A 16,168-nucleotide genomic window follows, 5' to 3' on the forward strand; every position below is an offset into this window, starting at 1 on the left:
GGAGGAAGGAAGGAAGAAAAAATGTCAATGTCTTAATACAAAGAATAGCTAAAGAGACTCAGCCACTGAATGTGGCATATGGTCAGGGACTGGCTATATGCAGGACACTGTTGGAATGATTGGCAAACTGAGTAAGGTCTGTTGGTTAGATCATAGTTTTGTATCAACGTCAACTTTTTGTTTGTTTTTTAAAGTCTTTATTTAATTTTTTAAAATCAGTTTTAGCTTAACTTCTTGATTTTGACAGTTGAATTATGGTTATAGGAAACAATTCTTTGTTTCTGGGAAATACACACTGAAGTAGTTGGGGGTAAAGGGACATTGTATCTCCAACTTACTCTCAACCATTCAGAAAAACCAGATAGATAGATGGTAGATAAATTGATGACAGAGACTTAGATACATATTTTATATGTAAGAATCTAAGAGAGAGAGACACAGAGAGAGAAGTGTAAAGCAAACATAATAAAAATTTAACATTTGGAAAATCTGGATGAAGGGCACCTGGAAATTATACTATTTTTGCCACTTTTCTGACATTCTGAAATTACGTCAAAATTTTTTTTAAAACTTTTATGCTTGCCTTTTAAAACAACACAAATTCATTGTCTCTCACAGTTCTGGAGGCCAGAAGTCCAAAGTCAAGGTGTCGCAGGGCCTTGCTCCCTCTGAGGGCTCTGGCGGGGGGTCATTCCTGCCTCTCCAGCTCCTGCTGGTTGCCTGTGTTCTTGTCTTGTGCCTGGATGACTCTAGTCTCTGCCTCTGTCTTCACATGGCCATCTCCCCTCTGTGGGTCTGTGTCCAAATTTCCCTCTTATAAGGACACCAGTCATATTGGATTTAGAGCTCCCCTCTTTATTCACTATGACCTCATCTTAAGTTGATTATATCCTCAAAGACCCTATTTCCAAGTAAGATCACACTCAAAGATTCAGGGGTTAGTAAAAGTTTAACATCTGGGAATCTGTGAGTATCTGGGAATTCTTATACTATTCTTGCCACTTTTGTGGCAGTCTGAACTTATGCCAAGATAAAATAATTCGGAGCATAATCAAAAACTCCCCACTGGAAACCCTCCCAAGCGCCCCAGGTCATTGAGGCTAAAGTCCGGATCGTGGCCTGGACTCCGCCTCCCCTCCCACCTCTGACCGCACCTGCTTCCGCTCCGGCCACAGTGACCTTCCCTGCTTCCCCGGACACCCTGCCTTGTTCCTGCCCCAGGCCTTTGCACTGGCTAACTTCAGCCGGGGACATCCTTCTCCAGGACGAGATGTGGTTCCTAAGCTCTCTGCTCAAGGGTCACCTGTCCGCAGAGACTTCTGACCACCTGATCTAGGACTCTCCCACTCCTGTCTTTCTCCATTCCCCGCTGTATCATTCTTTATTATCAGTCTCATTAGTGGAAGTTTTTTTATGAAGTGATGTCTGTTGAGCCCCCTCCCCTAGAACAGCAACCCCACAGGCGCAGAGCTTTTGTCTGAGCTTCCTCTGTTTCCCATGCAGTGCTGGGAGCAATGCGGGCACGTGGCCAGCGCACTAAACAGTTGGGTGCTGGGCCAAGTAACTCCATCCTGTATGTCTGCCCAAGCCCGGCGGCTCCGCCTTTCACTTAGTCACTACAGTGCAGGAGAAACTCAAGGGTCAGGGATTCTCCATTCAGCTCGGGAACCTCAAGAGGCAGCCAGGCTCTTTAAAAGTCGAGAGCACCCAGTCTGGAATATTGTTATTAGCGGTGGCCTTCCCAGCGGCCAGGGCCGTCCTGGCCGTCAGCCTTTGGCGCCCGTGCCTGGTGAGAGCCTGCCGGCAGCCCGGCTCGCAGCGGCTTTGTGGCTTCTGGCCATGTCCACGTGCGCTCAGGTTCCCTCCCTCATGGGAGCGGTCACCGGGCTGGGCAGACAGCGGGGCTCGGCCGGCGAAGCACTGTGTATGCTGGGCCCTTGGACTGTGAGGGGCAGGAAATAAGTCGGGGCAAACCCGCCGGGGTGGATCCGAAGCCCAGGTTCAGAGCGCCTACTGTCTGCGCGCTGGGCCCGCCCGCAGCTTTCAGCCCCCCGGGGTCCTGCGACCAGACAGAACCGTGTCCGGTGGTCGCGGGACCGGGGCCTGCGTGAGGGGACCCAGCAGGCGGGATGCGTGCTGAGGCTCATCCTCAGGGCCTTCCAAGTCCTTCCTCTCTCCAGACCGCACGTTTTTAACTCATCAATCAGTATTTATTTATTACACTCCCGCAGAGCAAGGATTTACCCAAGTAAAACAGAATCGGGACATTGGGTAGAGAGTGTTCGCACACCCCTGGATGCGCGGTTCTGGTTGGGGTCCCGGGGCGGGGGGTGGGGAGAGGGTAGGGGTAGGCGGAGCGTGCGGGGGTCCCGGGAGTGAGGGGAGAAGAGGGGACAGAGGCCACCGGCCCACGGCTGCGTCAAGAGAGTAGGTGATGGGGGTGGGGTCTTGACCCAAGGTGCGGCAGTGGGGGAGGGATGGGGGCGTGGCGGGGTGGGCGTGGCGAGAGGCGGGTACGAGAGAGGTGGTGGCCCCGCGATCCGCAACTCGGGATTGGCCGGAAGCCGGCCCCCGCCCCATCCTCTCGGCCAATCGCCTTCCTTCCACTCTGGCCGCCCGGTCCCCGGGGTGCCACCCAGCCCCGGGGTTGCGCTTTCCGGGTCACCGCTCGCCGCTCCCGGACGCGCCCAGCCCGCCGCTTTTTCCCGATCTCGGTCCAGGTGAGCACTTAACGGACCGAGACTCGCCCCACCCCTAGGCGGAGGGATCTGGCCGGGGTCTGGGACGGGGTCGCCACCTCGGCAACCGCTGGGCCGGCGTTGCATCATCTACATCTGCCAGCCGCGGAGCTGGTCCCGCGCCCCCCGCGTCCCGGACCCTCCCCTTATCGCGAGTCCAGACTGTCCTGAAGCTGGGGCTTCCGCGCCCACGTGGCCCAGGGCCTCCACTCCAACTCCTGCGGCTGCGGAGGGGACGGCAGGGGGTGCGAGCCGGGGAGCGTCGAGCTGAGACTTTCGGAAGATGCGCTCCAATGGTGCCATCATTGATTTTTCGCTGCATTTTGGATGGGAAATGGTTGTCTCGAAAATTGCTCTTTTCTGCCAGTTCTGTGGAGTGGGGGGGGGGGGGGCGGGGTGTAAAATATTGATGTAGTTGCGTAGGCTGCATGGGAGGTGGCTGCCCGCGAGGGGAGGGAGCGCCGGGCGCGCAGGGCAAACAGGGCCCTGCCTCCAGCACGTACTAAGGGGATGAGGGAGGGTGCCCTGAGACCCCGACTTCGAGCCCTAGGCAAGGCGGATGGCTGAGCTGGAAAATGGGGAGGGGTAGTGGGGAAGGAGTGGGAGCGCAAAACTTAGCCTCTCAAGGGTTACCTGGGGGTGTTTATCCCAGACGGTATCCCCAAAAGCCCCTCCCAAAGGCCGGGTGACCGGGCGGTCTCCAGATCCTCTGTAGGGTCTCAATTTCCCGCCTGAAAAGTCTCCCTTTGAAACGGGAGTTTACTACCTTCCGCACCCTTGGCCCTAACTGGCCCCCTTGGGCCGACTGGTGCGCGCGTGCAGGGTGCTGGGGGGGCGGGGGGCGTGACCCCAGGAGGGTCTTGTGGTTTGAGGTGCGGCAGGAGCCAGCAGGACCGCGCCAGGGGAGCCCGCCTTCCCAGCACGCACGTGCGTTGGCGCGCAGGGCGCTGTGCCCGCGGGGCGCTGTGCCCGCCGGGAGCTGAGACGGGCTGCGCTGGACTGAATCCGCGGGTTCGAACCTGGGTCGCCCAGCGAGGGTCCCGCCGAGTGCCTGTGGGTTCTACGGAGTCTCTGTCGGTCTCGATTTGAGTTCCCAGCAGCCCCTTACCTTTCGGGAGGTCGCTACAGGCGAGGCAAGTCGCCACATAGGAGGCGCAGGGCTGCCTGCGTCTGCCGGGCCGGTCTGCGGGGTGTCCTGGCCAGGGGGCTGCCGGCCTGTCGGCCTCTGATGGGGAGAGAGGTCTACGACAGGGGCGCTTCTGCACGACGGAAGAACCACCTACCCGCGGGCGCACCGCGGAACGAAGGCAGTGTTCCGCTTACCTCGGGGGCTTTTTGAAAGGTGGAAGAAGGACGCGGGACGTCCCTGCGTGGTTTCACGAGGGGAACTGAGAGCCTGAAAAAGTACTTGCTGATCCAAAGACTTGAAGGAACCTCCGCTCTAGGCACGTTTGGGGGCAGATCGGCTGGGAGGCTGGTTTCTCCCGGAAAACCGTGCGCCACGGGCCTCGTGGATTTGAAACGGATGTGATTGCCAAGGGTGGGGGGGTGGGTCTCCGCTTCCCTTGCGCGCAGGCTCCGGCCTGGGCATCTGGGGCGACCTGCTGGGCGCTGGTCTGCACCTGGCCCAGCGTTGGGAGACAGGGAACCAGCTGGGGCGGCCTCTGCCCTTGCTGATGGCGGCGGTACCCGGATGGGGCCGCTCCCGAGGAGAAATCCAGCGGGTCCACGAGCCTGCATGTGCACCTCCAAGTGAGGGGCCCTTTGCACCTTCAGCCCAGTTCCGCTGGGCCACCCGACCTTTTCACAGCAAGCTGCCTGCCGAAATGTCCTGGGGAGCAGAGGAGCAAGGCTGGGGGCTGGGGTCCCTCCAGCTTCCCGGAGGAGTGGTGAGGGCTGCACTCAGAGGTCACTCCGAGCCACGTCCCCTCAGCCACTCTGAGCTCCTCGCAGGGACCTTCCAAACCCACAGGGCTCCAGAGACTTGGTGGTGGGGGGGGAGCTTTAGATTTGCAGAAAAATTGAGAAGAGAGCAGAGTTCTCACGTACCTCCCCCCTCACACACCGTTCCCCCTATTATTACCATCTTAACAATTTTTACAGTTAATGAACATTATGGTTAACTAAAGTCCCTACTTATTCAGATTTCCTTAGTTTCCCCTAATACCCTTTTCTGTTCTGGGATTCCATCCAGGAGACCTCATTCCATTTAGTTTTCACTGCTCCTTACGGAGTTGGAGCCGTGGTGAGTGTTCGGTCATCAGCCTGGTGAGTGATGGCTCCGCGCCGGCTGCCGGCCGTGGACCGGTCCTCTGTTCAGTGTGGGAAATCGCAGGGAGGCAGCCGAGCGGCTGAGTTCAGTCCTGGTTTCTGAAGATGAGAGGTGGGCGTCCGCTCATTGTCACCAGAAGGATCCGGGCAGGGCTGCAGCCTCTTCTTTGAGGGTGCCCATTCCCTTTCCTTTCTTTCTTTCTTTCTTTCGTGTTTTTTTTTTTTTTTTGGTCATCTATTTTAAGGTTCCATGAGATTTTTAAAATTTGATAAAATACACGTAATATACTGTTTATTTTAAGCATTCGTAAGTGTAAAATTCAGTAGCAATACACACATTGACAATGTTGTGCAACCATCACTATTATCTGTACCCCAAACTTTTTCATCATAACTCTGTACCCATTAAACAGTGACTCCCCTCCCCCTGCCCCTGGGAATCTCTATTCTGCTTCATGTCTCGCTGATTTGCCTATTCTAGGTACCTCATATAGGTAGAGTCATGCAATATTCTTCTTTGTCTGGCTTATTTGACTTAGCAGAATGTTTCATTCCTTTTTTTTTAGGGTAAAAATATATTTATTATCATCTTCATCTTCCTCTTATTATTTCCATCATATAAATGTAGTCTTTTAAAATATATATATTTATTTATTTGGCTGCTCCAGGTCTTAGTTGCAGCATGCAGGATCTTCATTGTGGAATGCGGGATCTAGTTCCCTGACCAGGTATCGAACCTGGGCCCCCTGCATTGGAAGCGCAGAGTCTTAACCCCTGGACCACCAGGGGAGTTCCTAAATGTAGTCTTTTTAAAACAACTTTATTGAGATATCTTTGCTATATAAAAGTTGTATATATATTTAAGGTGTACAACTTGATGTTTTGATTTATGTATACATTATGAAAAGACACCACAATCAAGCTATCAAGATGAATAACATTCACCACCTCTACATAGTTGCCGTGTGTGTGTGTCTGTGTGTGTGTGCATGTGCTCACATGTTGAGAAGATTTTAAAACTTCATTCTTTTTTCATGGCCAAATACTATTCCACTGTATGGGTAAACCACATTTTGTTTATCCATTCATCCGCTGACGGACACTTGGCTTGTTTCCAGGTTTTTGCTATTGCGAATAGTGCTGTTATGAATGCGGTGGGCAAATACTGTATGTTTCCATTTTTTTTGGCTATATGCGTAGGGGTGGAATTGCTGGGTCACACGGTAGTTGTATGCTTAACCCTTTGAGAAACTGTCCAGCTGTTGTCCACAGCAGCTGGTGCCTGCGTAGTCATGCCTTTTCCTGCCGAGCTACTTGAGTGAATGGAGCTCCACACCCAGAGGGGGCTGGGCGAGCAGGATTCCCAGGACAGGCAACAGAGAAGCAGGCTCTCCTGCAGGTGTTTGGAAACGGCCCGAACTGACGGCATCTCTTCCCCTTGCCTTTGACAGATCCCACCATGCCTTCTGAGACACCCCAAGCAGAAGAGAGGTCTGCAGGGTGCCCCCACCTCTCAGGGGCACACCTGGGGAAAGGGAGCCTGGAAAAGGAGCCTCCGGGAGACAAGGAGGACAAGGAGGTCCTGTGGATCCGTCCCGACGCCCCGAGCAGGTGCTCCTGGCAGCTGGGCAGGCCTGCCACCAACTCTCCACATCACCACACTGCTCTGTGAGTCCCCTTTATGATCATAAGGTGGGGGGAAGAGTTTGTTACCTGAAGCCAGGTAGCCATACGGACCTGGGGTGTGAACCACCACCCCACCACCCCCGTCCCTTGCAGTCACTCTGGATGGATGGTGAGCTGGGGTGGGAGGTATTTTATAGCTGAGTCCCCCAAGGCTCAGAGAGGCCAAGGCTTGTTTGTGCTGTAACACAGCACCTAGTTCAGTGCCTCCCAAGAGCAGATGCTCAATAAACAAAGGGATGTGCCCAGGTCCCACGCTCTGAGTGACAGGTAGGGGGGAGGTTTCTGATCCAGATCCGTCCGGGTGCACACTCTTGTAATTAGGACCATGCCTGCCCTTCTCTGCTTAACTCCAGGCCGTGAAATATTTTTCTGTAGCGGGGTCTTTGTGGTGGGACTGAGACTGTTGGATGAATAAACCACGACTTTAAGCCCTCTCTTGGGTATTCATGTGTCTGCAATGATCTCGTTATGAATAACTGCAGTGGAAAATGCAATGCATTTGATCACAGCACCTGCTACATTTGTGCCCTGTTCTAGGTGCAGGAGATCAATCAGTGGGAAAGGAAAAAAAAAAAAAAAAAAAAGGGAAAAATCCCTGACCCATCATGAAACTCAAACTGAGTTCACTAAATCTTAGGATTATCTTTATTTCCTTAGCGTTATCTCCCAGAAGTACAGCAAATGAGTCAGAAGAACATGCCTTTTGGATGTTCGGTTCTTATTCCTCATACACTGCTGTACCAACGTTTATGATTATTGATTTTCGATTCAGAACTGGGGAGGGGGAGGGGGTGCTCTCCTCACTGGGGCCAATGGACCGAAGTAACATTTACAAACCCAGAAGCTCCCAGCGTTAAACATACCTCGATTCTGGGAGCTCAGGAGGCCAAGTTGGCCGCCGGCCATAGCACATGAGCCCCTGCTTCCAGAACAAAGCAGAGCAGGGGGTGAAATGGCTCCGTGAGCTTCTCACTGGGCCTGAGGTGGCTGGGACACCATCCCATCCAGGCTGCAACCTAGCATCACACGTGCACTTCACGTGGTGGCCTAACCCTCCTAAAACGCCCTGGCGGGGTTGCTGTCCCATCCTAAAACCGCTTGTCCCAGTTCAGGTTCTGAGGAGCTGGGCTCGGGCCTGAGGCTCCGGGGCTCCCCCGCTGTCAGGACACTGGACCCGGGTCCCGGGACGAGGCAGCCTAGGCGATCCCGGTGGTGAGAGCACAGGGCTGATGAGACAGGTGATGTGGCCGGGCGGCCTGGGGAGACCTCAGAGCCGGTACCTGGATGGGCAGGAGGTGCCAGCCCTGTGGGTATCTGGGGAAGGGGTTCCAGACGGTTCCCAGGCAGGGTGGGCTTAGAACGAGGAACAGAGTGGGAGCAGCGGAGGGAGGGGAGGGGCTGCGGAGGGGAAGCAGAGCCAGGCGCCCTGCCAGGCGAGGGCTTTCAGGTTATTCCAGGGGGCTGTAGGGCTCTGCTCCCGGAAGCCTCCTGGGCTGTCACAGGGAAAGCAGCTGAGATAAGGTGTTAAATTCCCTCCCCAGGCCCCGGCCCTGATCACCTCAGGCAAGCTTCCCAGGTGACTTTCTGGCCCCCCAGGGCCTGGTGCTGAGTCAGGAACCCTGAGTTCTCCGCTGGCCCACCATCCCCTGCCCGAGGGCGGGGGGACGGCCCGGGCCTCCCCCTTCTCAGGCCGCTACAACCTCTGCTGGGGGTGGATGACTCAGCCGCCCTCCGGTCCTTCCCAGGTGTTTACCCCTCCTGCCTTGGCTTTAACTAGTTAATAAGTCAACCCCGAGGTCGCCCCTAGAGCTTGGTCTCCCTCCAAGTCTGGGGTCAGGAGCCCTTTGCCCCCGCCCGGGCTCTCCCCTCACCCCGACTTCCGCACCTCTCTTGGCCAAGCCTGCCTCTGGGGTGGCTCGGGGCGTCCGTGCCGCCTTGGAGGGTGCAGTTGGGCTCCAGCCAGGCCATGTTGCTGCCTGTCTGGGCCCCAGGGCGGAAGGCAGCATTCCTGGGGAGCTGGCTCACCAACTTGGGAGCGGGAGAGGAATCTACATGGTTAATGGGTCCCTGCAGTGGGGACCACGGCTCACGCAAGCCTGAGAGCCGTGGGGATGGCACCTGAGAAATCCAGGGTGTAGGAAGCCATTGAGTTTCTTGGAGCTCACGTCAGTTTTGCATATTCCGGGATGAATAGTTGGTCCCTGAGGATGAGGATGGAGGCAACATCGTGGGGGCCACTCAGGAAACACAGGCATCACGGCGTGCACACAGCTGAGCAGCGGCTGGGCTGTCCCACACCTTCCTGTCACCTGTCACCGGCTTCTCAGTTGGAAGAACCACTGGGAGGGGGCCAGTCACTAGAATGTGAAGGGGGACAGCTGGCCCATGAGAAGCGAATCCCGTTCTGAGCCTGGAGGCCCGCCTGGGAATTCGCCTGACCTTAGCCCCAAGGACAAGAGATGACCAGCCAGAGGCCTTTGTTCTTTGGTCTGAGTATCAGGCTTCCTGCCACCTGTGCCAGACACTCTGAGTGATGCCAGGTGCCTGGGTGGGCTCTTTGCAGTCACTGTCTGCCCGGTGGCCAGACCGTCTGAGGGGGTCTCTGTCCAGGGGTCCCCACCAGTTTTTTCATCGAAGAAAAGGAAGGGAGGTATCCCAGGAGGCAGGTGCTGAGAGAGGAGATGAATTGAAGATCAAAAACCTAAAAAGATCGGGACTTCCCTGGTGGTCCAGTGGCTATGACTCCACCTTCCAATGCAGGGGGCGCAGGTTTGATCCCATATGCCAAAAAAAAAAAAAAAAAACCTAAAAATGTGGACCAGGATGTGATGTTGTTTTGAAGTCAGTGTTTGTTTGTTTTAACTTTTTTATTTGGAAATAACACTCAAATGAAGTTGCAAAAATCATACAGAGAGGTCGTGGGGACGTTCACCCAGCTGCCCACTGATACATGTCTGTTACCACAGTGCATTTTCAAACCCCGGAAACGTTGGTGCAGCTGTTCACTAAATTGCACTCGTTTTCATAGGTTTTGAGGTGTACTTGCCCGTGCATATGTGTGTGACCTTTTACCAAATGTAGATTTGTGTAATTGCCACCCAGATCCTCATGAAAGGCAATTCTTTGATTTACTTCTTGCTTTATGTAAAAGAATGTGCTGGACTGCCAAGGCTGGTACCTCTTTGTTCGTCTGAGTAATCGTGGACTCCTTTGTTTTAGGGCAAAGTCTCCCAAAATCTTGCCAGACATCCTGAAGAAAATTGGGGATACCCCGATGGTGAGGGTCAACAAGATCGGGAGGAACTTCGGCCTGAAGTGTGAGCTCCGTGAGTACCGGCTTCCGCACGCGGCTCGCAGGCCTGGGGTGCGGGTGGGCCCCTCAGACCCTGGGGGAGGGGTGTTGGACCCCATCAGGTGAGGTCGGGAAGCACACAGGACAGGGCGGGGTGCTGGAGGGTGAGCGAGCCCTCTCCGGAGCCGCTGTAAGGGAGGCCGTGGCCTGTGAGCCGAGGCCTGAATTGTGGAGGGAAGCGTGTCCGGGCAGATGTCGGGGGCAGAACCCGAGCCGGGAAGGAGGATGCTCTGACCCGGCCACTGCAGGAGCGGGAGGCCTGATCCCGGGAGCAGAGCGGCGCCGTTCCGTCTCGGACTCTCGTAGGGAGGAGCAGACATGCTGTGGGTGGGGTGGGCTGACGTGAGAGCTGGGGCGGTTTTTGTGATGAGGGTCCCAGCCATCAGCCGGGCAGGAACTGGCTGCCCCGGTGCTCAGACAGTTCGCGTCTCACTTATGAGACACAGAGTGGGGATTTGGGGGCTGTGTCTGGTACACATGGGGATCACCTGAGAGTCTTATCCAAGTCCTATGGAGAAGGGGCTTCTTTGCAGGAGGCTGTTCCCAGGAACACAAGAGGGTGGGGGGCTTTCTTCACTTCCACTGTTCTCCCGGGCTCGGAGCCCAGGTAGATGTCAGCCTTGTCCCAGAGGAAGTGACAGGTGCAGAGGCCCTGGGGGGGACCAGGCCCGGTGCTGCTGGGGCAGAGAGAGCTGGGGAGGGGAGAGCATGGGGGTCCTTGGGGGTCAACACCTCCTAGGGGAGGGACCGAGGCCACGTGGTCAATTCACCCCAGAGGCATCGCCATCAGAGGCTTCCCGCGCACCCCTCTGGTGAAGAATTCTGTCATAAGCAACGAGCAGTACACACTCCCAGGCGCTGCTGAGGGTGTATCAGAACAGCCCAGGAGAGCTATCGTCTGCTCTGTGCTCCTCCGTCAGATAACAGAGACCAGTAACTAGTACCCCGTAGGCATGGGCCTGCTGCGTGCGCTTTAACTTGGCAGGAGCCCCTGAAGTAGGTTTTACTGTGTCCATTTTACAGATGGAAAAGCCGAGCCTCAGATTGGTCACTTGGCTTGCCCACGGCTGATCGATCAGCTTGAATCCCTGCATCTCTGTTGGCTTTCCCATGGGCTCATTAGAATTTTCTAACAAGTAATTCAAGTGTGTGGCCTACAAGAGTCTGGAGTGCAGGGCTCCTCAGCGGTCAGACATTCACGAGCCCCTCCTTCACTGTCCCGGCAGGGGCCTCTCTGGGTCTTAGGGGAGAAAGCCTGTCTATGGTTGTGGATTTCAGAAACCAGGACCAAGCAGGAGGGGCTCGTTTTGTGGGTGCTGCAGGCCGGCCTGGTCCTTCAGTCACATTTGGTGCCATCTCTCCCCCTTTTACGAACACTGCATATTTTTAAGAGGTGGGAGGGAGTCCTCCCCCAAGGAAAGAAGAGCAGAAGCAGAGGCTTAGGCACAGGAGAGGATGTCGTATCTGCCAGGTGGGGAAGATGGTGGGAGGCGGGTGTGGAAGGTGTGCGGGTCCTGGTCTGGGGGTGTGACGGGCGAGCTGTGGCTTCAGGACATCAGGTCGCCTGTCATGGTCCGCTGGGTACGGCGGGGCTGTCTGCCCTGATTTAAGCCTGGGCTCCAGTCGGCCGCCCCCTGCACGCCCAGCCAGTCTCTTTGGGACTGTGCTGCCTCACGGGCGTGGCTCTGCTCCGTCCATGCAGTTGGCGGGGCTCCTTAGGCTCCTCTGTCTCATACACTTGGAGTTGCCACGTGGTCCATGGGGGGTGGGATGGGCAGGTGGCAGAAGCTCCCGTGGGCGAGCACCCGCACCCATGTCAGGTGTGGGAGGTGGCAATGGAAAGGCGATGATTTTCAGGACCACTGAAGCTTGTCCCTGCATCCTGGGCGTATCGGGTGCTGGGGAGGGGTCGGCACGGCAGGCATCCCTTAGCAGTCGGGGGCCTCTTCCTCTCTCATGATGCGTCTCTGGCTCCAGTGGCCAAGTGTGAGTTCTTCAACGCGGGCGGGAGCGTGAAGGACCGCATCAGCCTGCGAATGATTGAGGATGCTGAGCGCGAGGGGACCCTGAAGCCTGGGGACACCATCATCGAGCCGACGTCGGGGAACACAGGTGGGCGCTGCCACGGGCCAGAGCTCCCGGCCTGGGTGACCCATGGCTGCACGCGCTGGCCTGTCCGGCTGGCCCTTCCCTTCCCTCCACGCACTTTGCTCGGCACCTGATGCCTGTGTGCAGGTGTGTGACTGAGCCCAGCTTTCTCTGATGTCTTGCCGTCCCAGCTGCATTGGTGATGTTGGAGTCTGTTATGTGGGCAACTACACCTTGTAGTAAAAATCTGTCCTAGTTTCCTATGGCTGCGGTAATAAATCCCACAGCCTGGGCGGCTTAATCAACAGACATTTATTATCTCACAGTCTGGAGGCTGGACAACTGAGATCAGGTGTCAGCAGGGCTGGTTCCTCCTGAGGCCTCTCTCCTGGGCATCTTCTCCCTGTGTCCTCACATGCGTCACTCTGTGTGTGTCTGTGTCCTGATCTCCTCTCTTATGAGGATACCAGACATACGGGGTTAGGGCCCACCCATATGACCTCGGTTAACCTTAATCTCCTCTTCAAAGACCCATCTCCAGTTAGAGTCACATTCTGAGGGGGGCTGCAGGGTGGGACTTAAACAGATGAATTTTGGAGAGACACAGTTCAGCCCATAACACTCCACCCTCTGGCCCCCAGAATTCATGTCCTTCTCGAATGCAAAGTATATTCACCCCCATCCCAACAGCCCCCCAAAGTCTGAACCCATTCCAGCACCGACGTTAAGTCTCATCTAAGGATCACCTAAATCAGAGGTGGATGAGACCTGAGGCTCGATTCCTCCTGAAGCAAAATTCCTCTCAGGCTGTGAACCTTCAAACCGGACAAGTTATGTGTTTCCAAAGCCCAGTGGCAGGCCAGGCACAGGACAGACATTTCCATCCAAACCCAGAAAGGGGTCGTGGGTCCCAAGCAGGTCTGAAGCCGAGTGGGGCAAACTCCGGGAGATCCTGAGGCTCCAGAACCCTCCTCTCTGGCTCCATGTTCTGTCTTCAGACTAACTGGGGTGGCCCCTCCCCTCAGCCCTGGGCAGTGGCCCTGACCCCTCTGGAACCAGGGAGGAGGCGTCCGGCCCGGGCCTGTGCCCTGGGCCCGTGGTGGGGCTGGGGACGGGAACACGCGGGCTCCACAATGTCTGCTGCTATCGTCACCTCCCAGGCGCCCAGTAAGAGCTGGAGGAATTGGGGTTCATGGTGGGCACACTTGCCTTTTTATCTCTGCCTCCACATTCTCCTCTTATCCCCTCATTTGAGGGCAGAAGGGGATGACGTAGGGCATTTTTGCAGCGCCCTCTCCCCTGGGCCTTTGGGGCTGGAAGCGGGGTCTCGGGGGCACCGTGGCCCCCTCTCACTCCATGTGCCGTCCCCAGGGATCGGGCTGGCCCTGGCCGCCGCGGTGAAGGGCTACCATTGCATCATCGTGATGCCAGAGAAGATGAGCACTGAGAAGGTAGGCGGGTGGGCAGGGGTGGGGCATCTCCCCGGCCCACTGCCCCTGCGCTACAGGCCCGGTGGGGAGGTGAAGGTCACCACGTACCTCTGCAGGTGGACGTCCTGCGTGCCCTGGGGGCTGAGATCGTGAGGACGCCCACCAACGCCAGATTCGACTCCCCTGAGTCACATGTGGGCGTGGCCTGGAGGCTGAGGAACGAGATCCCCAATTCTCACATCCTGGACCAGGTGAGGGCCGGGCCCTGGGGGCCAGTGTGTGCCCAGAGGCTTGGGACCAAGTGGGGCCTTCCCTGGGGGATGTCTGTCGGGGGCTTGGGGGTGGTGTCACATCTGCAGCAGGAGCAGAGGCTGCGGAGTGACCGACGCACTGGGACGCGGTCACTGGCTTCTCCCAGCCCAGCGTGTGGCCGGCAGGGTCGGCCAAGCCTTTGGCTCTGCTGTCTGTGTGCCGGCTTCGAGGGCTCAGCTCAGTGCGCTGGAATGCCCTTGGCAGAGGACCCTGGAAGCTCTCTACAGGCATAAAATACATGCAGACCTTTTGACTGGAAGCTCTTCTTTGTCACTCACTCCACATCTGGGTTAATTCAGAAATCGCATCTTCTGGAGAGCTGGTTTTCATGCTTGGTGTCTGTTGATGTGCCCGGGCCATTCCCTGAGCTGCCGGGATCCTCTCTGGCTTGCACTGAGCTGCTTGCCTGGTGCCCTGCGGCTGCTGCCGGTTCTGTGCCTTGACTTCAACACGACTCCTTTGCTCTCTTTCCTTGCAGTATCGCAATGCCAGCAACCCTCTCGCTCACTACGACATCACGGCCGAGGAGATCCTGCAGCAGTGTGACGGTGTATACTTCTCACCCTGCTTTCCATCTTGACTGGGAGTGTACAAGTCACTTACCCGCTCCTTCGTAAACTCCTATTAATCCTTCAAAACCCAGCTCAAATGTCCCCTCTCCGTGAAGTGCTTTCTAGAGGATTTCCCTAGAGCGGTTTCCTCCCTCTGTTGTGCCCTCTTGGACTTTGCCCGTGCCTCTCCTATAGCACCAAACATATCATGTAGTTGTATTTGTTTACCTAGCAGCCTTTCCTCCAGACCTGTAGGAGCTCTTGAGTGCAGGGAACAAGGGTGTCCCAGGCTGGTGCTGGGCTCACAGCTGGGGCTTCACGTTGCTGAACGGCACTTGGCCTCAAGCCCCAGCCTGGGCACTGAATTCGACATTGGGGTTTTCTCATCTGCAGAACTGGGGTGGTGGCATCTGCAATTAGCTTACTCTGTACATGAGGCTGCTTGGAACCTCTCCGCACAGTTGGTGCCAAGGCCAAGGGGGTTGCGATGTTTTCTGACAGGCTGTTTCCCTAAGAGGTCTTCGGGAAGAGTTGCCAGGGGCTTGGCACCCCTGGCTTCCTGTTTGGAGCCTGGCGTTGGCTTCAGTGCCCTCATTGCGTGCCCAGGAGCCAGGCAGCAAAGTCCAGGCATTTGCTCGCCCAGGTTTTATGTGTGAGAATCCTCTCATTTGGTAAAAACAGCCTTTCTGCCTCGGCACGGGTGCCCGCACTGACTTGTCTGCAGGTGCCTGAGCTGGCCACCGGGCACTGAGAGAGCCCAGACGACATCCGAGCCAAGCTGAGCGGCTTATTCTGGTTCCTTTGATAATTCAGTTCACTTTTCCACGTCGTCTGAACCAAACAGCTTAAGAAAGTGTGAAGAGCCTCCCTGGGCTCAGCCCTCAGCCACCTGGGGCCCACCTCCTGCAGGAAGTCACCTCGTGCACGATTCACGACAAATAGGGATTTCAGGGACTGGCTGCCGTTTAGCCTTAAATGGGGCTCCCTGGGGCCCTGTTACTGTGACTGCGTCTTAAAGATGAAGGACTGCGATGAGAGGCTTTAAATTTGAGAACAGGTTTGCTTTTGCCCTTTTTGATAACTTGCCTTCGTTGTGGTTGAGGACCTTCTTGCTTCTTATTAAGAGTGGAGGGCCCAGCAGAAACTAACACACCATTGTAAAGCAATTATACTCCAATAAAGATGCTTAAAAAAAAAAAGAGTGGGGGTCGGCCGCTCCTGCCTGAGGATGTTCTCCCTGACATGCCTTCTCCCCTGTCAGGGAGGCTGGACATGCTGGTGGCGTCGGCGGGCACGGGGGGCACCATCACGGGCATCGCCAGGAAGCTGAAGGAGAAGTGCCCTGGATGCCAGGTGAGGGGCTGCGAGGGCGCCACCCTGCCCTGCCCAGGAGAGGTGGGCCTGGACGTGTGCGCGTTTCCCACCTGTGGCCTGAACTGCAGCTGGAGGCTTAACTGTCGGGCTCCTTGGCCTTGGGCCCACAGAGTGGCCTCTGCTTTAGAGCTGGAAGTTCCCATTTCTGACACTTCTGCGTAGACGGCCCTGCATCTTATATAGGGGGGGTGTACCCGTACCTGCCCAGGAGATAAAGGACCCAGCAACCTGGACGCCCAGATGAGCTGGGGGTGGGAGAGTCCATTTGGGTGGCCTCCAAGGGTCATTCCAGAAGCCGAGAGCTCTCAGGTTCAGGTCCTACCGCTGCCCCACCGGGGCTCTGAGAGTAGGGGAGGGGCACCTGAG

The 16,168-nt window shown here is 56.4% G+C and overlaps 1 protein-coding gene across 2 annotated transcripts in view; it reads left to right on the top strand.

Moving 5' to 3' along the window:
- The first annotated feature begins 2,631 nt into the window (after positions 1–2,631).
- CBS (cystathionine beta-synthase) overlaps positions 2,632–16,168 on the top strand; it is a 30,593-nt gene continuing 17,056 nt past the window's right edge. Inside the window, exons 1-8 of one of the 2 annotated variants that reach the window (XM_061193865.1) lie at positions 2,632–2,720; positions 6,461–6,677; positions 9,915–10,021; positions 12,025–12,159; positions 13,507–13,586; positions 13,682–13,816; positions 14,356–14,425; positions 15,690–15,781. In XM_061193865.1, coding sequence (XP_061049848.1) covers positions 6,469–6,677; positions 9,915–10,021; positions 12,025–12,159; positions 13,507–13,586; positions 13,682–13,816; positions 14,356–14,425; positions 15,690–15,781 — 828 coding nt within the window. In that variant the 5' untranslated portion in view covers positions 2,632–2,720; positions 6,461–6,468. Of the gene's footprint in view, positions 2,721–2,802; positions 3,035–6,460; positions 6,678–9,914; positions 10,022–12,024; positions 12,160–13,506; positions 13,587–13,681; positions 13,817–14,355; positions 14,426–15,689; positions 15,782–16,168 lie in introns of those variants that run through there. The other variant, XM_061193864.1, reaches the window with a different exon arrangement.

This window comes from Eubalaena glacialis, chromosome 6 (assembly GCF_028564815.1).
Source record: "Eubalaena glacialis isolate mEubGla1 chromosome 6, mEubGla1.1.hap2.+ XY, whole genome shotgun sequence".
Lineage (NCBI taxonomy): Eukaryota > Metazoa > Chordata > Mammalia > Artiodactyla > Balaenidae > Eubalaena > Eubalaena glacialis.